General features: G+C 35.8%; 3 protein-coding genes across 4 annotated transcripts; 2 read left to right on the top strand and 1 right to left on the bottom strand.

Annotated features, from left to right (window-relative positions):
- Positions 1-389: 389 nt before the first annotated feature.
- LOC104117009 (uncharacterized) lies at positions 390-3461 on the top strand. The gene is made up of 5 exons (XM_009627984.4): positions 390-702; positions 798-875; positions 1550-1631; positions 2950-3095; positions 3174-3461. The coding sequence occupies exons 1-5, from the start codon at positions 457-459 to the stop codon at positions 3381-3383; spliced, it is 762 nt and encodes a 253-aa protein (XP_009626279.1). The 5' UTR covers positions 390-456; the 3' UTR covers positions 3384-3461.
- A 1177-nt stretch (positions 3462-4638) lies between these two features.
- LOC104117010 (protein MODIFYING WALL LIGNIN-1) lies at positions 4639-6716 on the top strand. The gene is made up of 3 exons (XM_009627985.4): positions 4639-5145; positions 5238-5443; positions 6050-6716. Exons 1-3 carry the CDS (start codon positions 5041-5043, stop codon positions 6282-6284), a joined length of 546 nt encoding a protein of 181 aa, XP_009626280.1. The 5' UTR covers positions 4639-5040; the 3' UTR covers positions 6285-6716.
- Positions 6717-7587: 871 nt separating this feature from the next.
- Positions 7588-17214, bottom strand: LOC104117011 (protein decapping 5-like). Of its 2 annotated transcripts, none has more exons than XM_009627986.4 (7): positions 16793-17214; positions 14936-15036; positions 13321-13392; positions 12284-13150; positions 8520-8711; positions 8256-8366; positions 7588-8161 (listed from the first exon to the last, which is right to left on the bottom strand). In XM_009627986.4, the coding sequence occupies exons 1-7, from the start codon at positions 16983-16985 to the stop codon at positions 8018-8020; spliced, it is 1680 nt and encodes a 559-aa protein (XP_009626281.1). In that variant the 5' UTR covers positions 16986-17214; the 3' UTR covers positions 7588-8017. The 2 variants fall into 2 exon arrangements, with proteins under 2 accessions (XP_009626281.1, XP_009626282.1); XM_009627987.4 differs by lacking the exon at positions 16793-17214 and adding an exon at positions 15896-16735.
- Positions 17215-17493: the final 279 nt, after the last annotated feature.

Raw genomic sequence — 17493 nt, 5'->3', positions numbered from 1 at the left:
ATATTATAAAGGTTCCAACTATCTTAACCCACTTATTTAGCTATTTTTCTAATCAAAAGAAATTGAGAAAAAAAAAATAGGAGGTAATATGTCAAATTCAAGTTTGATGGAGGTCTTTGTGACAATTTCTCTCTGGAGACTGTAGCAACTTTTGCTAGGAAAGGAGCTCATTCTGCGCAAAACGTAAGAGTAAAAATCTACTTTCGCTAACATAACATTTTCGCATCCAAATTTCAACAAATTTTATGATTGGGTACTTACATGTGTTGCTCTTTGGCAAACTGAAAAAGACTTTAAGTTTACATGTGTGCGGCCAATACTCTTCCACTAAGAAAAATCAGAAAAGGACAAAGTATATATCATTATTCTCAGTATTCCAAACATGTCCAGTATCTTATAAAAGATACTTCTTTGTTTTTTTCAGGCACTACTACTCTATGATTAATTTTGTCCACCATGAAACTTTGTACTAGAGGTTTATCCACAAATTTAAAAGCTCCAATCTTTGTGAAGAACTCAAAATCAGCTTCAACTGTGAAATGGTTTCAGATTTCTGGTTTTGAATTTCCAGTTTCCTTATCTACTATTTCAGTTCGTTGCACCCGTTCTTCAGTTCATGTTTCATCACCAGTTATTCAGTCTGATATTGATTCAAGCACGCTTCATATTCCTGAAGAAAACTTAGAGAAAAATGTAGAGAAGGTGACATCTTAATTGGAATATATAGAGTGAATTATAGTATTTGTTTTATGTTTCACTCTCTTAACTTGTGATATATGAAATTTGCTTTCTTGCAGGTTATTTATAGCTGTCGGTTTTTCACTATTCTTGCAGTGTGGGGTTCCTTGATTGGATCATTTCTTTGCTTTATCAAGGTTAAGTCTTTTACTCTTTTGTATTTTGATCATTCTTTTTACTAAATTATGCAAATAATTTCTTGTCGTTAAGTAAAATTTTGGATATTAAAGGTTCCTTTATTCAATTTGTTATGTTATAACTTTGTCACTATAATCTAAGAGGGTCCTTTATGGATGGCACAAGTTCAAAAGGCTAGTTATTTATTCTTCTTGGTAGATTTTTACTTATAAACGATTTTAAGTAATAATTGTTGTGATTTGGGAATATTGCTTAGATTGATGAAATTCTTATTTTTTCTGTATGATATATAAGGGGGAAGAGATTAGATAGAAATGGAGTAAATGTTATCCCCAAAATTGAAGCCGGGAAGTTTAGAGTTTTGAGACCTCAGATTTTATAACTAGCAGCATACGGCTGATGACTTGCAATTTCATAGAAGAGGGACTTGTGCTCTGTATAAGGTACTAAAACCTAAGAGAAAAAGTGTAGAGCAGAGATGCTTTTGAATTCCTAAAATGTCACTAAAGGTGTTAGTAGTCAGTTAGCATCTATCTATCTGCTAATACTATTTCAGAGATCATGTCCCTCTTTACAGAAAAATTACGGAAGATTTCTCATGCTTTTCTGTTACAAAATATAACCTTGTGATGTTATCCAGAAATACTTAAATTGACTTCATTTCCATAAACAGGGTTGCTCATGTGTGGTAGAATCATTCCAAGCATACTTTGCAAGCCGAACCAAGGTTATTGTGTATCTCGTTGAGGCTTTAGGTGTGTCATTAATTGCCTACTATTTATCTTCCTTTCTTTCTCATTTTATTGCTACTATTTTTTATGTAACAATTTGAGGCTTTCTCTAATGCAATTAGATTATGAGTTTCACAATCAAGACGCGACAAACAAGCTATTCTTTAATTGCTAACACAAGAACAACAAACGAGTTTAACTTCTTGCAAAAGAATTTTTACACTATCATCGCCATGTTATTAAGTATTTTTATTTAAGTTCTTTCCCTAGCTGCACATGAATGCACAGAGAAGGCCCTCGCTCGGGTTCTTTGACATCGACTCGGTTACTAGGAAGAATGCGCGAATCTCTTTCTCTTTACTTACGCAATTTCGGAAGAGTCTAGTTGATAGGATTCACTCACCGGAAGAATTCAAGTGAAATTATTTTTGAGTTCAAAGATGGTTCTATTTCTCAATCTTTCTGGCTTGCTCCTACGAAACCAAGGTTGAAAGATTGAAAAAATCTCGAAGATCAGGCTTGACTGACCGACTTCATTGACGGCGCATTTCGTTCTGGGTGGTGTTTCAGTAATTATGAGTGGCACTTTTTTATGGTCGAGAAGATTCACAATTCTTCATTGATCCACAAGACCTGGATTCCATACTGAGGGTGCACCTTGAACCCTTCCCTTTCATCAGTACGTTTAGTCCTTATAAATTACCTAAATTGTACGTCAACTGCACCTGAAAGGGGTGCCTGAGTCAAGGCTAGTGACAGGAGTGAAGTCCTAACATGGTAGCCGTACTGGAAGGTGTGGCTGGATTTCAGGGAGAGCTAATGCTTGTTGGAAGTCTGCTCTTTCCCTATCTTTGCTATCGATCGAACCATCTCGAAAGCACTAGGATCCGGATCTGTCTTTTGGTCGAGCAACCGCTACATTTCTTGAACGGCTACTGCCTACTAACCAGTCAAGTGAAAGGAGTCCGCTTACCCACTCCCATTTCCCCCCATTGCTAGGAGTGATCTGAAGATAACTATAGATAGCAGACCATCATAAGTGGACTATAGATGTGATTGCACATTACTAAGGTTCTTCTCTGTGGTTTAAGCAACTTGCAAAGTATGAAACACCTAATATATTGTAATTGTGGTCAGGAGAATAGAATGTTTAATCTTATCACAGACTATATCACATATCCCGAGGCGACATGAAATTAAAATGTGCCCTTGAGGTGAGGAAAAAGGACACAAGTTAATTAGTTGTTGCTTGTTAAACAATATACTGTATGATCTGAGAATAGAATAGATACTAATGTGATGATATGCATTGCATGCCTCTATAATATGTTTTCTCTTGTAGATATATATTTATTAGGGACAGTGATGTTAGTGTTTGGGATGGGACTGTATGAGCTCTTCATCAGCAACCTTGACAAAGGAAAATCAATGTCAAGGGAGAAAAGTAGTCCATATAGATCAAATCTCTTGGGCATGTTCACTCTAAAGGTTTATATCTCTTCTTCTTGCTTTTAATTATGTCTTCAACTATTTTCTGTTTGTTAACAAATTAAATATAATTGCCAGGAACGGCCGAGATGGTTGGAAATAACTAGTGTCAGTGGGCTGAAAACCAAAATTGGCCATGTTATTGTGATGCTTCTTCTTATAGGCTTGTTTGACAAAAGCAAGAGGGCTGTTATAAACTCTCCATTTGATCTGCTTTGCTTCTCTGCTTCTCTGCTTCTTTGTTCTGCCTGCCTCTATCTGCTTTCTAAACTCACCGACGACAACTGACTATTTTGTAACACAAATGCATTTTGTATAATATAAACATCTTTTCTAATGAAACTCGCAACTCTCTTTGCTTTGGTATCATTTTTTCCCCTGTTATTTCTAAGGACAAGGTATATAAATGTACGAAACGTCAAATTAAAATATTTTCCTATACTAGGCGGTTCATGTAAAAAACGGTTTATATTAACCAAAGATTTGAAAAAAGGCAAAGTATTGTTGCTATTGTATTAGCTTTGTCTTAAAAACTAATTTTTCTCTTTGAAACCGTCAGTGTCATCAGCACTTAACCATGAAATAAATGTTCATAAATCATAGTACGACAAAAAATCAATTTTTTTTTTTGGAATCCCAGAAAAACCCGCAGTCTCTACAGTCTCTGCCCTTCGACTTCGAGTGAGCAATGGGTAAACCCCCACTGTATAATAGTGGACAAACCACACAGGGATATAAATCGCATTAAGCAAATACCGTGCGACAGGCTCAGACCGAGAGAGGCATTGCGGTGGATAAAACTCACGTCTTCCGTGTCGAAAACGCCTGCCAAACCCAACTGGGCCGTCCCTTCGGCACCAAAAAATCATTTTACTAATCCCATTTAAGTCTAATTTCAAATAGTTCCAAAATAGTGCAACTGATTGTAAGCATCCAATTGTGGGTTCCACCGTCTTTGTGGAAATTTCAGTAATCACTTCCACTATCTAAGTACCAAATTCATCAATTTTTGTCTCTTTGCTTTCCAGATCATTTTGGCAAAATTGCATCGTTCACTGGCAGATACAGCTCAATACGTCAAATACATTTACTTATTTCTGTCTTGTTCAATTTATCTACTTCCTCATCTGATCTTTAATTGAGAAATTAAATAACTCTTTCCTTCTGCTTTTTTTTTTTTTTTTTTTTTTTTGTAGAATGGAATTGATAGTTGTTAAGTGTGAAGGGGAGGAGAAAGAGTATAAAATAGTCAAGAGTACAAAATTTTTAAACATATAACATAAGAAGGTAATCTAGTGGAGTAAAAATTTCTGATATTGATGATGTATATAACTTAAATTCTATTGCATATTTTCTTCTTACAAAAAAGGGAATTACTTTTATAGTATTGAAGAAAACACGGGGTTCTCCATAATTTCCCAAACTACTTTATTTAAAGAAATAAACTTATTATGTCAAGAAATCTGTTACAATAATTTTATCTAATAATAGAAATCTGTCCTCAGCCTTAATTTCCCCTTCCCCACATAAACCTATTCAAGAAATAAAAAGATCCTCAGTTAACCATAAAGACAACCCCCCCCCCCCCCCCAAAACCCTTTCATGTCTCTCTCCTACAACAACTTGAAAAAACCATTAGAACAGTTGGGATTTGACTAGTTGATATGTCATGGATGAGATTGCATTGATCCAAAAAGGGCTCAACTAAAATCAAGAAATGATGCCTATATTTCCAAGAAAATCAAACACCAAAGTCTTCTCTTGATGAAAAAGTTGCAGCCCTTCGCCAAATTAAAGAGGGCTAGCACCAAACTATTCTTTGAGTAATCTTCAAGCTTTTTTTGAAACCTCTTCTTTTCTACTTTTGTCTTCTTTTTTTCTTTATTCTCTTTCATCTCTCATTGAAACACACTCGAATAAAGAGAAAAAAAAAGGAAATACTGTTATGGAAACTCACCAATTCATATACCCAATTCTAGTCTTCTTTGTTACTGCCCTTGGCCTTGTCTCCATCACTCTATGCATAGTTGCTGAATTCAAGAAAACAAAGGTTTGTTTTATGTTTTATATCCACACACTTCCCTTGAACCAAATTTATTTATTTTTTTTGGTTTTTTATGTGTGTTTGTATTTAATTTGCAGAAGAAAGATCTCAGGTTTGATGGGAAATTGTGTTACTTGCCTGGAAGTGTGGCTTTTGAATTGGGAATTGGAGCTTTAATTTGTTTATTAATGGCTCAAGTGATTGGGAACTTGTTGATATGCAGAATGTTCTTCTCAAGGGACAGTTGGAAAGCTAAGAAAAAACCCACCCTGCTTATTAATGGCTTCATTTGTGCTCTTTCATGGTAGGTGATGCATCCATTTCTAACATGCAATTTTACAAATCCTCTACTCTTTATTCAAAATGATTGATTTATTGGAACTACTATTTTTATCATGTCTAAATAAGGATAAATTATCAAATTGCGTAGCACAACTTTAATTTTGTACATATTGGTTTGATAGGATAGTAACTGCGTTTTTTACTTGCTTTTGAGTTTCACTTGTATAAAAACTTAAAAATAGATAGATACGTGACGAAGTGGCAAGGTACGAGTGTTGAAGCATAACGTGCAACATACGAAAATAATTTCAAAGATTTCTTCTTCTTCTTTTTTTTTTTAATTGGTTTCAGCTTTCTTTATTTTCCCAGGAGAAATAGTAGTGCATGTGCCGCTATACTTACCCACGAATAAAATAATTATCTTTAATTATATGTTTCATGTTGTCTCTCTTTTTGCTTTCTTTTTCTCGACAAGCTTCAAAGCATAAGAGCATAAGCACATGGACAGCTATGTAGAAAATGTTGTGCTGAAATCTGAAATTATGCCTAGTTAATTATAAAATTAGTAACAAGTTCCAAAATTAGTTAGTAATAATTGGAAATAATATTTCGTATGGTGTAATTGCAGGGTCAGCTTTGTAATGGCAATAATTTTAATAGGGGCAGCCAGTAGCATGAGCAAGAGTCAGCCACTGGGTGAAGGATGGGTTGATGGTGAATGTTACATAGTCAAAGAGGGTGTCTACATTATTTCAGCAATTTTGGTCTTTGTAACTTTGAGCTCAACACTTGTTCCCTTCATCTTGAAAATAAGGAAGAAGAACCAAGTTGAAATAAGATGGCAACATACCTCAACAACATGAATACAAGATGCATAGACAGATTTAGCAACAGTTTTTCTTATTCTTTCTGATAGAGAATCAAAGCTCTCGATCCTAAAAGAAAAGCACACAAGATCCAACTTTATAGTGCAAGAAGTGAATACAATTATCAATCAGTGCAAATGCAAATGAGCAAAAATATTCTATTTTGCAGGTTTTGGACATTTTTTTTTTTTTTTTTTTTTTAGAGGATGGGGAGTGTACTGGACGGAAGAGAATTTAGTAAAGGCCTAGGTTTTCGTGTGGTCCCTTTCTAATGTAAGATAAAGTGATAGGATAAAAAGGATAGTGACGGTATAGTAAATGCATACACTTCTTTTCCTCCCCACGTGGTGGTGATATGTTTACCAAATTGCAATCTGGCATCAGGAATACTTTGAAATATATTACTCCATTTACTTTGAAATTTTCAAATTAATACTACAACGAGTCAGCAATACATGTGACCAGTCAGAACAATCCTCCACCATCGAAATTATGCATAGACACTAGTCAATTGTCCAGAAAATATCTCAACACAACATGTTAATTAGAGGGACCAGTGCTGATCCCCTCCCAAAATTATGTTCCTATTCCCCATGGGAAGTAACTCGAGAAAAGTTTTTATAGTGTTTCTTTAAATTGAAAGGTTTATTTGCAGTTTGACATAATATTTAGAGTTCAAAGACAATAGTTTGATCACATTAACTATTTTGCAGCTTGCCTGTTAAGCAAGCGTAACATTAACTTCATCAATAGTAAGAAATATTTCAGTAACTCTTTAAGTAATGTTAATATCTGAATATTTTTCAAGAGATATCTCCACATAAATTTAGGATTAAATTCAATATTAATCAAGAATGAGACAATGATGCTAGAAATGAATGACCGTTAAATGCCTAAAACTTATGTCTACACAGGGACCTCATATATATAACAATAGAGACGCGAAAACCAATTTTCACAGACAGTGAGCATGTTACAGCAAAACTGTTGAAAGACTTGCACCATTTTTGAGAATAATCCACATTTCGAACAAAAAGAACCATAATAAACTTTCAACCGAATTACAGAACAATTTCGAACACTATGATAAGAATAAAACCTATATCTAAGTATGCAGGCAAAGCATATCCCCACCATCGTTTTGCCAAGAGGTCCATATACGCACAAAATGAGCACCTAGCAAAAGTATAATGATAGCAACAGAGCTAGCAATGCAAGAGAAATTAAAGCAATATATTAACCTGCAAGTGCACCTTCATTAGAAAACGTCACTAAAAGGATATTTCGGTCTAGACAAGTATAAGATAGAACATGATTTTTTAAACCGAAGAAAATGATAAGAAGACAAGTTTACTTCCTCAGTCCGATTTGAGCTAAAGAAACTACAGTTTGGGAGTATGACGACTCTCAATCCACCTTGAGCAAAAGTTGCGTAAATTAGGTAACAGAACCAAGTGAACTGATCAAAAAACTCAAATTCCCATGGAACCCATACCATAGAAATAGTTGCATAAAGAAGCCTACAGAGAAAACTGACTCACTGGACCAAAAACAACATGAGCCAGCCATGAAAAACAGTTCCTAATACACCTGTATCTGTAGTAATTGGCAGTTTGGTATTGAACTCCTCAGCAAATGTCATTAAACTAGCGGGAGATTTTCTCTGACATTTGTTTGAGTACTTCTGAAAATGAAATAAGCAGACACCGGGCAATACTCCTCTGAATATGCTACATCCTCATGTACCCTCCACGGCCCCTACTGCCATAGTTATTATACCCCCTTCCCCTACCATAGCCACCACGGTGCCCACCATGTCCAGGCCCATAGCCACCATATCCAGGATAAGGCCTCTGTTGATGGTTACCAAAAGTCTGGGAGAAAAACAAAAAAGGAGTAACTACTTAGTTACCACCAGTAGTTTGTAATATTTGGTCAAAATCCAGTGAATACTTATTTGAGACAAACCTCAGTATCCTGCCTCATCCTCTGAGAAAAACGATTCTGCCCATTCCTACCTCCACGAGCAACTGTGTTACGAGATATATTATCAAAGAAGTCATCCTTATTATAGGCAGGCTGCACAGAGAACAGAATAAGAATTATATGGTCAAACTTAAATGCTTATGGTGATCATAATACACGTGACACGACTCAAGAGCTGGTAAAGAGGAATATAATACAAAGTAGCGTGTGGATAATTCAATTATACATGCTAAACGTGACACCTACTTTGGGATCAGCATTACAATCCAAGCCATAACCGTCTTCATTCCCCTTGTTCTCATTGCCAATGTCCTCACTGTCCATTGTTTTAGCTGTTTGTTTTGCTTTTCCAAGATAACCCCATACTTCATCCTTATTAAACTTCCCATTCATTGCAACAAAATCGAATTCTTCAGTAAACTCAGAAGATGATTGCAACTGCAACAGTTTAACAAAAAATAAAAATTGTCAGAAGCTAGATGTCCATGAAATTGCTTCCAGAGGCATAAAAATGTATAAAGCAGAACCAGAAGGTTTTCCCATATAAAGCAAAGAAACTTCCAAAGCAAAGGTGATTTGCATTGTTAAGGAAGCATCATTTGTTTTGCAACTCTTTCGGAAATGATATGGATCTTGAAGTCCCTAAACTTCTGGATCACGACGATTGTTACAGCAGCTATTTTAATGCAATTCTCATCTTAAAGTGCCCAAGCAACGTAGAAGTGGGCTAATACTTCTCGTTTAAATAATTAACTTCTTAGACAAATCATTGTTCATAAACCCCCCATGATGTACTTTCAAGGTTTTGCACCTCTCAAGCACAAAGAAAAGAGAAAAACAAAAGCACATCGCTAAAGTTTTTCACAAAACTAGCGAAAGCGTTCTTCAAACTCACGTGAAAAGAATACAAGATGAAAAGAACCTTACCCACTCGTTTCTCAATCTCGCAAGATTGCAAGGACGTTGAAAAAGGAAGAAGAATGAAATAAAAGATAAATCACGTTTTTGAAGCAAGAGCTTAGAAAACTAATCACCAATATTTTTTTAGCATATTGAGCCTTTTAAATAGGCCTTACAATGAGTAAAATTGATGAGGTTAAGGAAAATTAATCCTAATTGAACTAGAATAAAAATAAGGTAAAGAAAAGCCTATTCTAACTAAAATAGGAAAGGAAGTTCTAGAAGAAACGGATATACCAACTAACAATCCTAGTTTGACTAGAACTACAAATATAATCCTACTAAAAAGGGGAATAAGAAATCATAATCTTTACGGAGAAGAAATCCTAATCTTAAGATTCTTGGATTCTAGGTCTTCTTGATCTTGCATCATTCTCCCCTGGTTGAAAAAGACTCGTCTCGAGTCTAACATACTCCATAGACGGCTCAAGATTTGCTATAGTAAAGAATAGGGACCCAATGCTCACCAGGCTTCAAATTACATTTTGCTAACTTATCATAGAGCTTTTTCGCGTTGTAAGAAAACTTAACATGTGGTCGAACTAAATCCCACTTTCTAAGTTTCAATTTCTATCCAGCCTTCTCCATGTAATCTTTCTATGTTGACTCTCAAACTTCAACTCATGACATGAAGTTATTGGTGTTAGACCTTCATGGAACTTAACCAACCCCATGTCAAGCTTTGAATTAAGCATGGAGATCGAATGCATCAATTGCAACACTTGTAGACCAATAGTCACTTTGATGATAGCCATATATATTTACGACTGGAAGACATCTTGTTTCTCCAACATACCTCAAAGGCTTAAACTCTTCTTTATTCATGTATATTTTTATGGACTTTAGGATTAATGCAATATGCTAACTTATTTGGAGTGATAGAGTCAACAATCAAGTCAATATTGTGTTGAGCATCTCTGAAAGACGGAAAGTCAATAACACACATTGTTGGATAATCTAATGGATTGTCATACAACTTTAGTGGTAAATCGTCAAATTTTGGATCCCATGCATGTTTCTCATATCTTTGATAATGGTCTTCATCAGTTTCGTCCTCTTCACTCCCTTGATTATCCAAAAATTTATTATATTCGGCATGGTGCCTTGACACTCTCATGCCTTGGTCAGCTATAGCTTCTTCCGCTTGCTCAATATATCCTGCTCTACGCGGTTGAATTGATGGATCTCGAAGTGGAAAACGTCGCGGTAACACCGGTATGTTGTGTCTTGATGGTTCTTTAAGCCATCTAGCTGCACTTTAATTTCTTCGTTGGCTCGTACAAGGGCTGTAGTTCTTAATCTCTAAATTTTAAATTTTAGATTGATTGAAGAGGATTCCAAACTTGCTACTTGCTTCTCTAGGAACATGATGAATAATAGCAAATCAAGACTCGAGACCTGGAAACTGTGCTCTGATACCAAATTGACGTACTTTCAAGGTTTTGCACGTCTCAAGCACAAAGAAAAGAGAAAAACAAAAGCAACTCGCTAAAGTTTTTCACAAAACTAGCAAAAGAGTTCTTCAAACTCACGTGAGAAGAATGTAAGATGAAAAGAACCTTACCCACCCGTTTTTCAATCCCGCAAGATTGCAAGAAGCGTTAAATAAAGGAAGAACAATGAAATAAAAGATAAATCACGTTTTTGAAGCAAGAGCTTAGAAAAATAATGAAATAACATGTTTTTGAATCAAGAGCTTAGAAAAACTAATCACCAGTGTCTTTTTAACATATTGAGCCTTTTAAATAGGCCATACAAGGAGTAAAATTGATGAGGTTAAGGAAAAAAATCCTAATTGAACTAGAATAAAAATAAGGTTAAGAAAAGCCTATTATAACTAAAATAGGAAAAGGAGTTCTAAAAGAAATGGATATACCAACTAACAATCCTAGTTTGACTAGAATTACAAATATAATCTTACTAAACGAGAAAATAAGAAATCCTAATCTTTACGAAGAAGAAATCCTAATCTTAAGATTCTTGGACTTCTTGAATTTCTTGGACTCTAGGTCTTCTTGATCTTGCATAACCCCACCACCCGAGCCTTTTGTTCCATCTCTTTGGTTCCTTTGGCCCAAATCTCTTTCTTCATCCTTGTAAATTCCAGATTTTCAGCTTGAGTTGCCGGTGGTAAAACCTAAAATGCAGAGTTAATTTTCACAAGACTGGTGCTATCCTGCCATTGTTTCTCTCTTAACTATCATACTCAGAAAATACACCCCTTCCACCCTCCCCTCTGTGAGAGGCCTTAATATGTCATCCTACATCAAATAACTAACTTTCATCCTAAGTCCTAACCTACTCATACCCACCACATGTTCTACACTTTACGGGCACACCTTATATAAAAAGTTTACTTAAGCTTCAAAGAGTGGAAAGAGGCATAAGCTTTTGCGTCTTAAATCCAAAAAAACTGCTTATGTAGGGCCACAGACCTCTTACAAGAGTATTCTATCTGCCGTCTCTGCACTGTCAATCCAACATTCTCAAAAATTTCCTTATTTTTACTAAATTTTTACTAAGTTCTAGCTCTAGATTTTTTCTTTTTCCAAATAAGAGCCAAAATAAATGTATGCCCACTTACGGTTACAAGTTTATAGCAAAGGCATTATTGTCCATGGCATGTCATCCAATTGGATTTACCCCTCAGAAACATGCAGCAAACTATGTATAAATCAATAGAGGAAATAAATGTGACCTTAGAATTTTAAGGCAAAGGAGAAAACAGCGATAGAATCAAACCATCAAGCATATATCACATTTCTTAGATGTCTAGACGGACCATACCCCAAATAAAGAAGACACGCGAGCAGGCAGCTGATCTACATGGTAAAGAAGTCATTTGTCGAAACATAAGCCACTTTAATAATAAGCAGAATCAATGTCACAACGATTCAACCACTTTAAAATTGATATCCAATACACTTGCCACTACAAACAATAAGGCGATTGAACTACATAAGGGCAGCAGATAGTTCTATATTATAGGCAATAATAACTACAGGAAAAACATCAACTAGCCACTCATAAAAAAGGAAGAGTTAAATAACCTTCTTCGCAGCAGGTGGCAATGGCAACAATGGCGCTTGGACTGCTGGAGTAGCAAGTGATGAGGGATTCAAAGGTTCTGAGCTCAGAGCACCAAGGTCCTTCTGATCTGAATATAATTGCCCAGATAATCTGGGTAGAGATAACTGATCCGGAGTTAGCAGTCTAGGGGGTTGCTGTGGAAAGACACCTGATGAGGAATCTACAACTGGGGATACAGGATAGAAGGGTGAAGTGTTAGAACCTATTCTAGCAAGGATTGGAGCACCAGAGTTGCCCACACTTTGACCAGATTGGGGAAATGCCGAAGGAGCATACGCATAAGAACCCACATTTTGACCAGATTGGGCAAATGCAGAAGGAGCATACGCATAAGAAGACATTGAAGATGATACATTTAATAAGGGAGATATAATGTTAGTACTAGGAGCCATGGGAAGTTGTTGGGGTGCGGGTGCAAGACTATGTCTACTAGTTAAAGATAAAGAATTTGCAGTGTTAACCAAAGGCACTGAAGCTACGGATTTTGATAGAACAGTTGATGTGAAAGGTTCAGGACCCTGGAGTGGATAAGCCTGCAGCAAATCCTGCATCATTGGATGTGAAACAGCAGGTAGAAGAGAATGCTGTGGAGCACGGTGACTGCTTGCAGGTTCACTGTGTCTTTGTCCGTAAGTTGGCGTTGTATAAGAACCAAAGTTGGATTGAGTTGCCTCAGAACTGCCTTGTTCAAAATGGTTTACTGATTGATGTGAAGCTGGCACACTATTCAAGGAAGCAGGTCCCTTGTAAGTGCCATATTCTGTCAAAGATCCACCATTCAGCGAAACTGGTTTTGAAGAGCTTGGATGGACTCCAGCACAGCGTGCCTACAGGAATAAGAATGGCATTACATGACTTGGAGTAAATATAAACTCTAGCACTACTATCAGTTTTTTTATTTTTTTTGGTAAATAAAATCAGAACAATTTCCATGCAAATTTTACCAATAGAAAATTTAAGGTGTCATCTCTTGTAAATTAACATGGAGATTAAGCACCTGAATAATTGCAGGATCGTTATCCAATGATTCTTCCACTTGAGGAGGTGGAGAGGACTTTACTTGCAAATCCTGAAAGAGAAGATATTTTTCTTAGAAATCAAAATGCAATGGCTAAGAGAGGAAATGATGATGTTCTGCCCAAAAAAGAAACCCGTTACCACAAAGATATTAGTGAACTACAAAATCTACAAAGAAATTGAAGCAATGAAATCACTCCAAATGCTTCAAAGAGATCATCACACTATGGAAATATGACAGAGAGGTTTTTGCAAACTAGGTAGACTTCTTGTATATAACAGCTGAGAGTTATTTTAACAAAGGGAAAAACATCTTTTTTCCAATCTAATACTATTAAGAAGTTGGCCAAGTATACTCAGTTCCATCTTCTGGAAGCTTTCTAATGAAACGTTACTTTACCTGATTCTTTTAAATAAATAAAAAAGTTGGGCAAGTATATGAAACATGGCAGCAACGTAATTGACTAGGTTTATGCTGGTTGTCAACCTACGGCAACCCTTCTTAGTCTATTTAGGCCTGGGACCGGCAAATATGAGCAAAGCCACAGACCAAGTCCATATGGAACGACATAGACAGTGAGGATTAACATAGTCGACCCCAACTAACTTGGTATCGAAGCAGTTGTTGTAGTATACCCAATGTGGCCACATCACAGATCCGTCAAACGGAAAAAAAAAAAAAAAAAAAAAAAGACAGAGACCAATCGGAGCCTAGCTACAGGATCTCTTAACTAGTAGGTGTTCCAATTTTCAAAACCGCACCATTGTCTATTTTGGAAGATTTGGAGGAAGACCAGAAGATTATTTCAAAGAAGTGAAAAGCCTCTCTTAGGAGTTTCTTCATGTTTAATTTATATTTTAATTGTAAAGAAAGATCCCTTTTTGTATAGATAGTTGGATCAGTTTTTTGGTAAGACTAATGTTGTATGCAAATATGTTCTTTTGGTAGCGTCTTGGTGCAACTTTATCCATTGACTTGATTAATCAATATATATCAACATATATACACATACGCGTGCACAAAAGTTCTGCACAAAATCCCCTTTAGGTTGTCCGGTATCAGCAGAACATACCATTCCCAAAATAATGAAATATTATATAAATATTTTGAATATATGCTCACTATTCTAATTAGTTAGATCAAATGAAGCGAATTCATAAGAGACATAGTCAACATGACATGGCACAATAACTCCCTGTCAGAACGTATAATTGGTTCTCATCGAGTAATGATATGTAACAGCATGCACAGTTTAGTTAATTTCAGATGGTGTTATCATTAAAAAGGCATCAAGAAGATGCATAAGAAAAAAAAGATACAAAGCGAGATGACTGTTAGGTGTGCTAAGAAACCCCCTCCCCACCCACCCCCACCCCAAAAAAAAAAAAAAAAAAAAGCTAGGATCAGAGCTAACAAGGTCCAGAAAATAGTCAGTGCTAGTATATAAAAATAAGAAATTAAAAATTTTAGGCGTAGCTATTTGAGGATAAGTATATATGATTAAAAGAGGTAGCATCACATTAACAGACTGCGTTGAGTCTCTTTACTAAAAGTAAAACCAAGCTTTCTATACCATCAAAATATATCCACGTACCTTAATGTCACTCCCACGAAACAAAATGTAGTCATAAACTCTATCATTTGGAGGAACCTGTGGACTGTCTTTCTTACGCCCCTCAGTTCCGTATGATCTCACTGTAAATAGAACATGGGTCAACAGAAGTTTTTTTTTCAATAATTGCTGGGAGTTCCGAAATGGAAATAATCATAAACATGCAGCCAACATCCCCTTCTAAAATTATCATTTTAATCCTCTATCTAGGGAATCACAATTGTAATGCACAAGTTCTTGTGAAACTAATGATTTACAAAGAAATGCAACAAAGCAGCGCAACGAAAAACTAAACTTTATTCCATCAAGGAAAACCAGTGATTCACACAAGGGTGAAGGGCGACGCTTCTCCATTTACCCCATTTTATGCAAGTCAACTCAACCATAAACGTATAAATATTTATTTGTGTTACCATTACTGGTTAGACTTCAGTAATGGTAACACAAATAAATATTTATACGTTGTATATAGTACATTTTCTAATAAGAGAAAAACCATTCTGAGATTTTTTTTTTTTTTTTGAGATGGAAAATAACCATTCTCAGGTTTATCTGAATTGTGGAATTGATAGTTTCATAGAAAGATATCAAACTGGATTAGAAATTTGGAGGATTAAACCCAATAGTGTATAACCAGTTATTGGTTGCCCAAGTGTGTCAAACATTTTAAATTAACCCATGAGGAAAGTGTGACATATAAATGGGCCAAAGCCATATTATTGAAAGAACCAATCAAAAGATAATTTAGAAGCATTATTTTGCCAACCTCACCAAACTAACCAATGGTCTAAAGTTAGATACTTAGAATGGACACTGTTTGCTCTAACTATTACCAGGCAAAAGGTGGCCCGTAGGAAAATAGAAATTTGATGTAATGCACTCCTCCTAAATTCTAAAACAGAATTTTAAATAGGTCTTAAAGTCAATTGACATTGTTCTTACTTCATATAACTCACTCAATTGCAGCTTCTTCAATTCCTTTGTCCATATAATCACTTTTTGTATTAGTAGTATTTCTTCTTGCATTTTATATATAACAGATGCGTATATTTCTTCATCAGCACAGTTTTTCACTAAAGAAATGAGCTTTAACAGCACTTTGCATTTACATCCTCCACAGACCTTGAGGCATCTTTGAGCCTTTCACATTTGACAACACTGAAAACTGTAATACTTCCAGATATTTAGCAGAAATGGCAGTTTGACAATCTGAACTAACAAGCCATTCTGGCTAATTTGTATATCGGATTCGTCTGCGGCGGATTCGTATTCGTATATCGGAAGTTTCATTCCAAGCAAGAAGTACACAGTCAATTAGAACTCTCCCTCTCTCACTCTCTTCAGCGAGTTACTATCAGCCCAACACCTGAGCTCATAATCCCAAAACTAATGCTTCAATTCTCCCGTTTTTAGATAATTTGCTGGCCTGTTTCCCTAGATTCTTAGCCTACAAAAATTCTACTACAAAATATAACCTGGTCATAAGTTGTCCCTCGGATTGCGTTCCGACTCTGTGCACGTGTTCTAGATATTTAAGTTGTCGCATGTCAATTACAATTGATCAAAGTCTATATAAATGGCCCTTGACCTGCTCAATTTTCCGATTCAATATCTTGTCCAGTTTCTAAAAATAAACCACATATACATAAAGATATTTTTCCAAACTAAGCGATAATTCATTTCCAGTTTTCTATTAACAACAAAATAGACAGATAAAATAATGTGCGCATAAATATAAGTAATAAATCACCAGAAAATTTATTCATTATTATTAATTTTAAGGAGGATAATTTAATAAGAAATATGACAAGAGACAAACGCGTTGTTAAATTCTAATACCGTTCTTCAAGCCAAGGGAAGAGTCTTGAGGATTAAGATAATAAAGCACTCCTTCGTAACGAATCTCAGACTTGGATGTCAGACTAATGAAACTTCCGATATACGAATCCGCCGCAGACGACGACGGCGATGGTGACGCCGCCGCTGCCGTCGACGACGACGACGGTTGGTTGATACCGGAATCATTCGCCATTGTTTGACGGAAGAGGAAAATGTAAGGAGATTTTAGGGCGCTTTTTCGCTGTGTGTGTGTGTGAAACCGGGAATCAAATGTTTGGCTGTTTGTGATAGTAGTATTTTGCGAGTTTCTTCTTTCTTGCTTTTCTGTTTGTGATTTTACTTTTCTTGTGAGAAGAGGGCGGTTTCTACTTTCTATTTAGGACCATACCCTTTAGGCTAGTTTAGAGGGTCCTCTCTGGAGTCTCGAAGGTTCTTTTAGAAGTTGGGTTAGTTCATCAACTCAACACCTAAGGCTAATTTTCTCAAATAGCCCTTTTTGAGGCTACGCTTATATTTATTCTTGTTTTACAAAACTTTATTACTATAATTCATGCATTTCACAATCGATTTCAGTAAATTTTAGACCAAAGTGTTCTAAAGTTTAGATGAATCATCATGAAAGATCGACTTGCACCTAAGACCAAAAAATAGTTCTTTCTTTTGTTGGCATTTTTGAAAATCATTCTAGTCAATAGTGTGAT

Source organism: Nicotiana tomentosiformis, chromosome 8 (assembly GCF_000390325.3).
Source record: "Nicotiana tomentosiformis chromosome 8, ASM39032v3, whole genome shotgun sequence".
Lineage (NCBI taxonomy): Eukaryota > Viridiplantae > Streptophyta > Magnoliopsida > Solanales > Solanaceae > Nicotiana > Nicotiana tomentosiformis.
The sequence above is the reverse complement of the archived record's forward strand: the minus strand, read 5'-3'. Positions and strand labels throughout refer to the sequence as shown.

Bases quoted from the DNA above. Each gene is read 5' to 3' on its own strand.
- LOC104117009 (XM_009627984.4), top strand. From the start codon at position 457: ATGAAACTTTGTACTAGAGGTTTATCCACAAATTTAAAAGCTCCAATC. The intron at 876-1,549 runs GTTAAGTCTTTT...TTCCATAAACAG, and splicing joins CATTTCTTTGCTTTATCAAG to GGTTGCTCATGTGTGGTAGA. The intron at 3,096-3,173 runs GTTTATATCTCT...TATAATTGCCAG, and splicing joins TGGGCATGTTCACTCTAAAG to GAACGGCCGAGATGGTTGGA.
- LOC104117010 (XM_009627985.4), top strand. From the start codon at position 5,041: ATGGAAACTCACCAATTCATATACCCAATTCTAGTCTTCTTTGTTACT. The intron at 5,146-5,237 runs GTTTGTTTTATG...TTTAATTTGCAG, and splicing joins CTGAATTCAAGAAAACAAAG to AAGAAAGATCTCAGGTTTGA. The intron at 5,444-6,049 runs GTAGGTGATGCA...GTGTAATTGCAG, and splicing joins TTCATTTGTGCTCTTTCATG to GGTCAGCTTTGTAATGGCAA.
- LOC104117011 (XM_009627986.4), bottom strand. From the start codon at position 16,985: ATGGCGAATGATTCCGGTATCAACCAACCGTCGTCGTCGTCGACGGCA. The intron at 8,367-8,519 runs GTAGGTGTCACG...TTCTCTGTGCAG, and splicing joins ATTGTAATGCTGATCCCAAA to CCTGCCTATAATAAGGATGA. The intron at 8,162-8,255 runs GTTTGTCTCAAA...TTTTTCTCCCAG, and splicing joins GGATGAGGCAGGATACTGAG to ACTTTTGGTAACCATCAACA.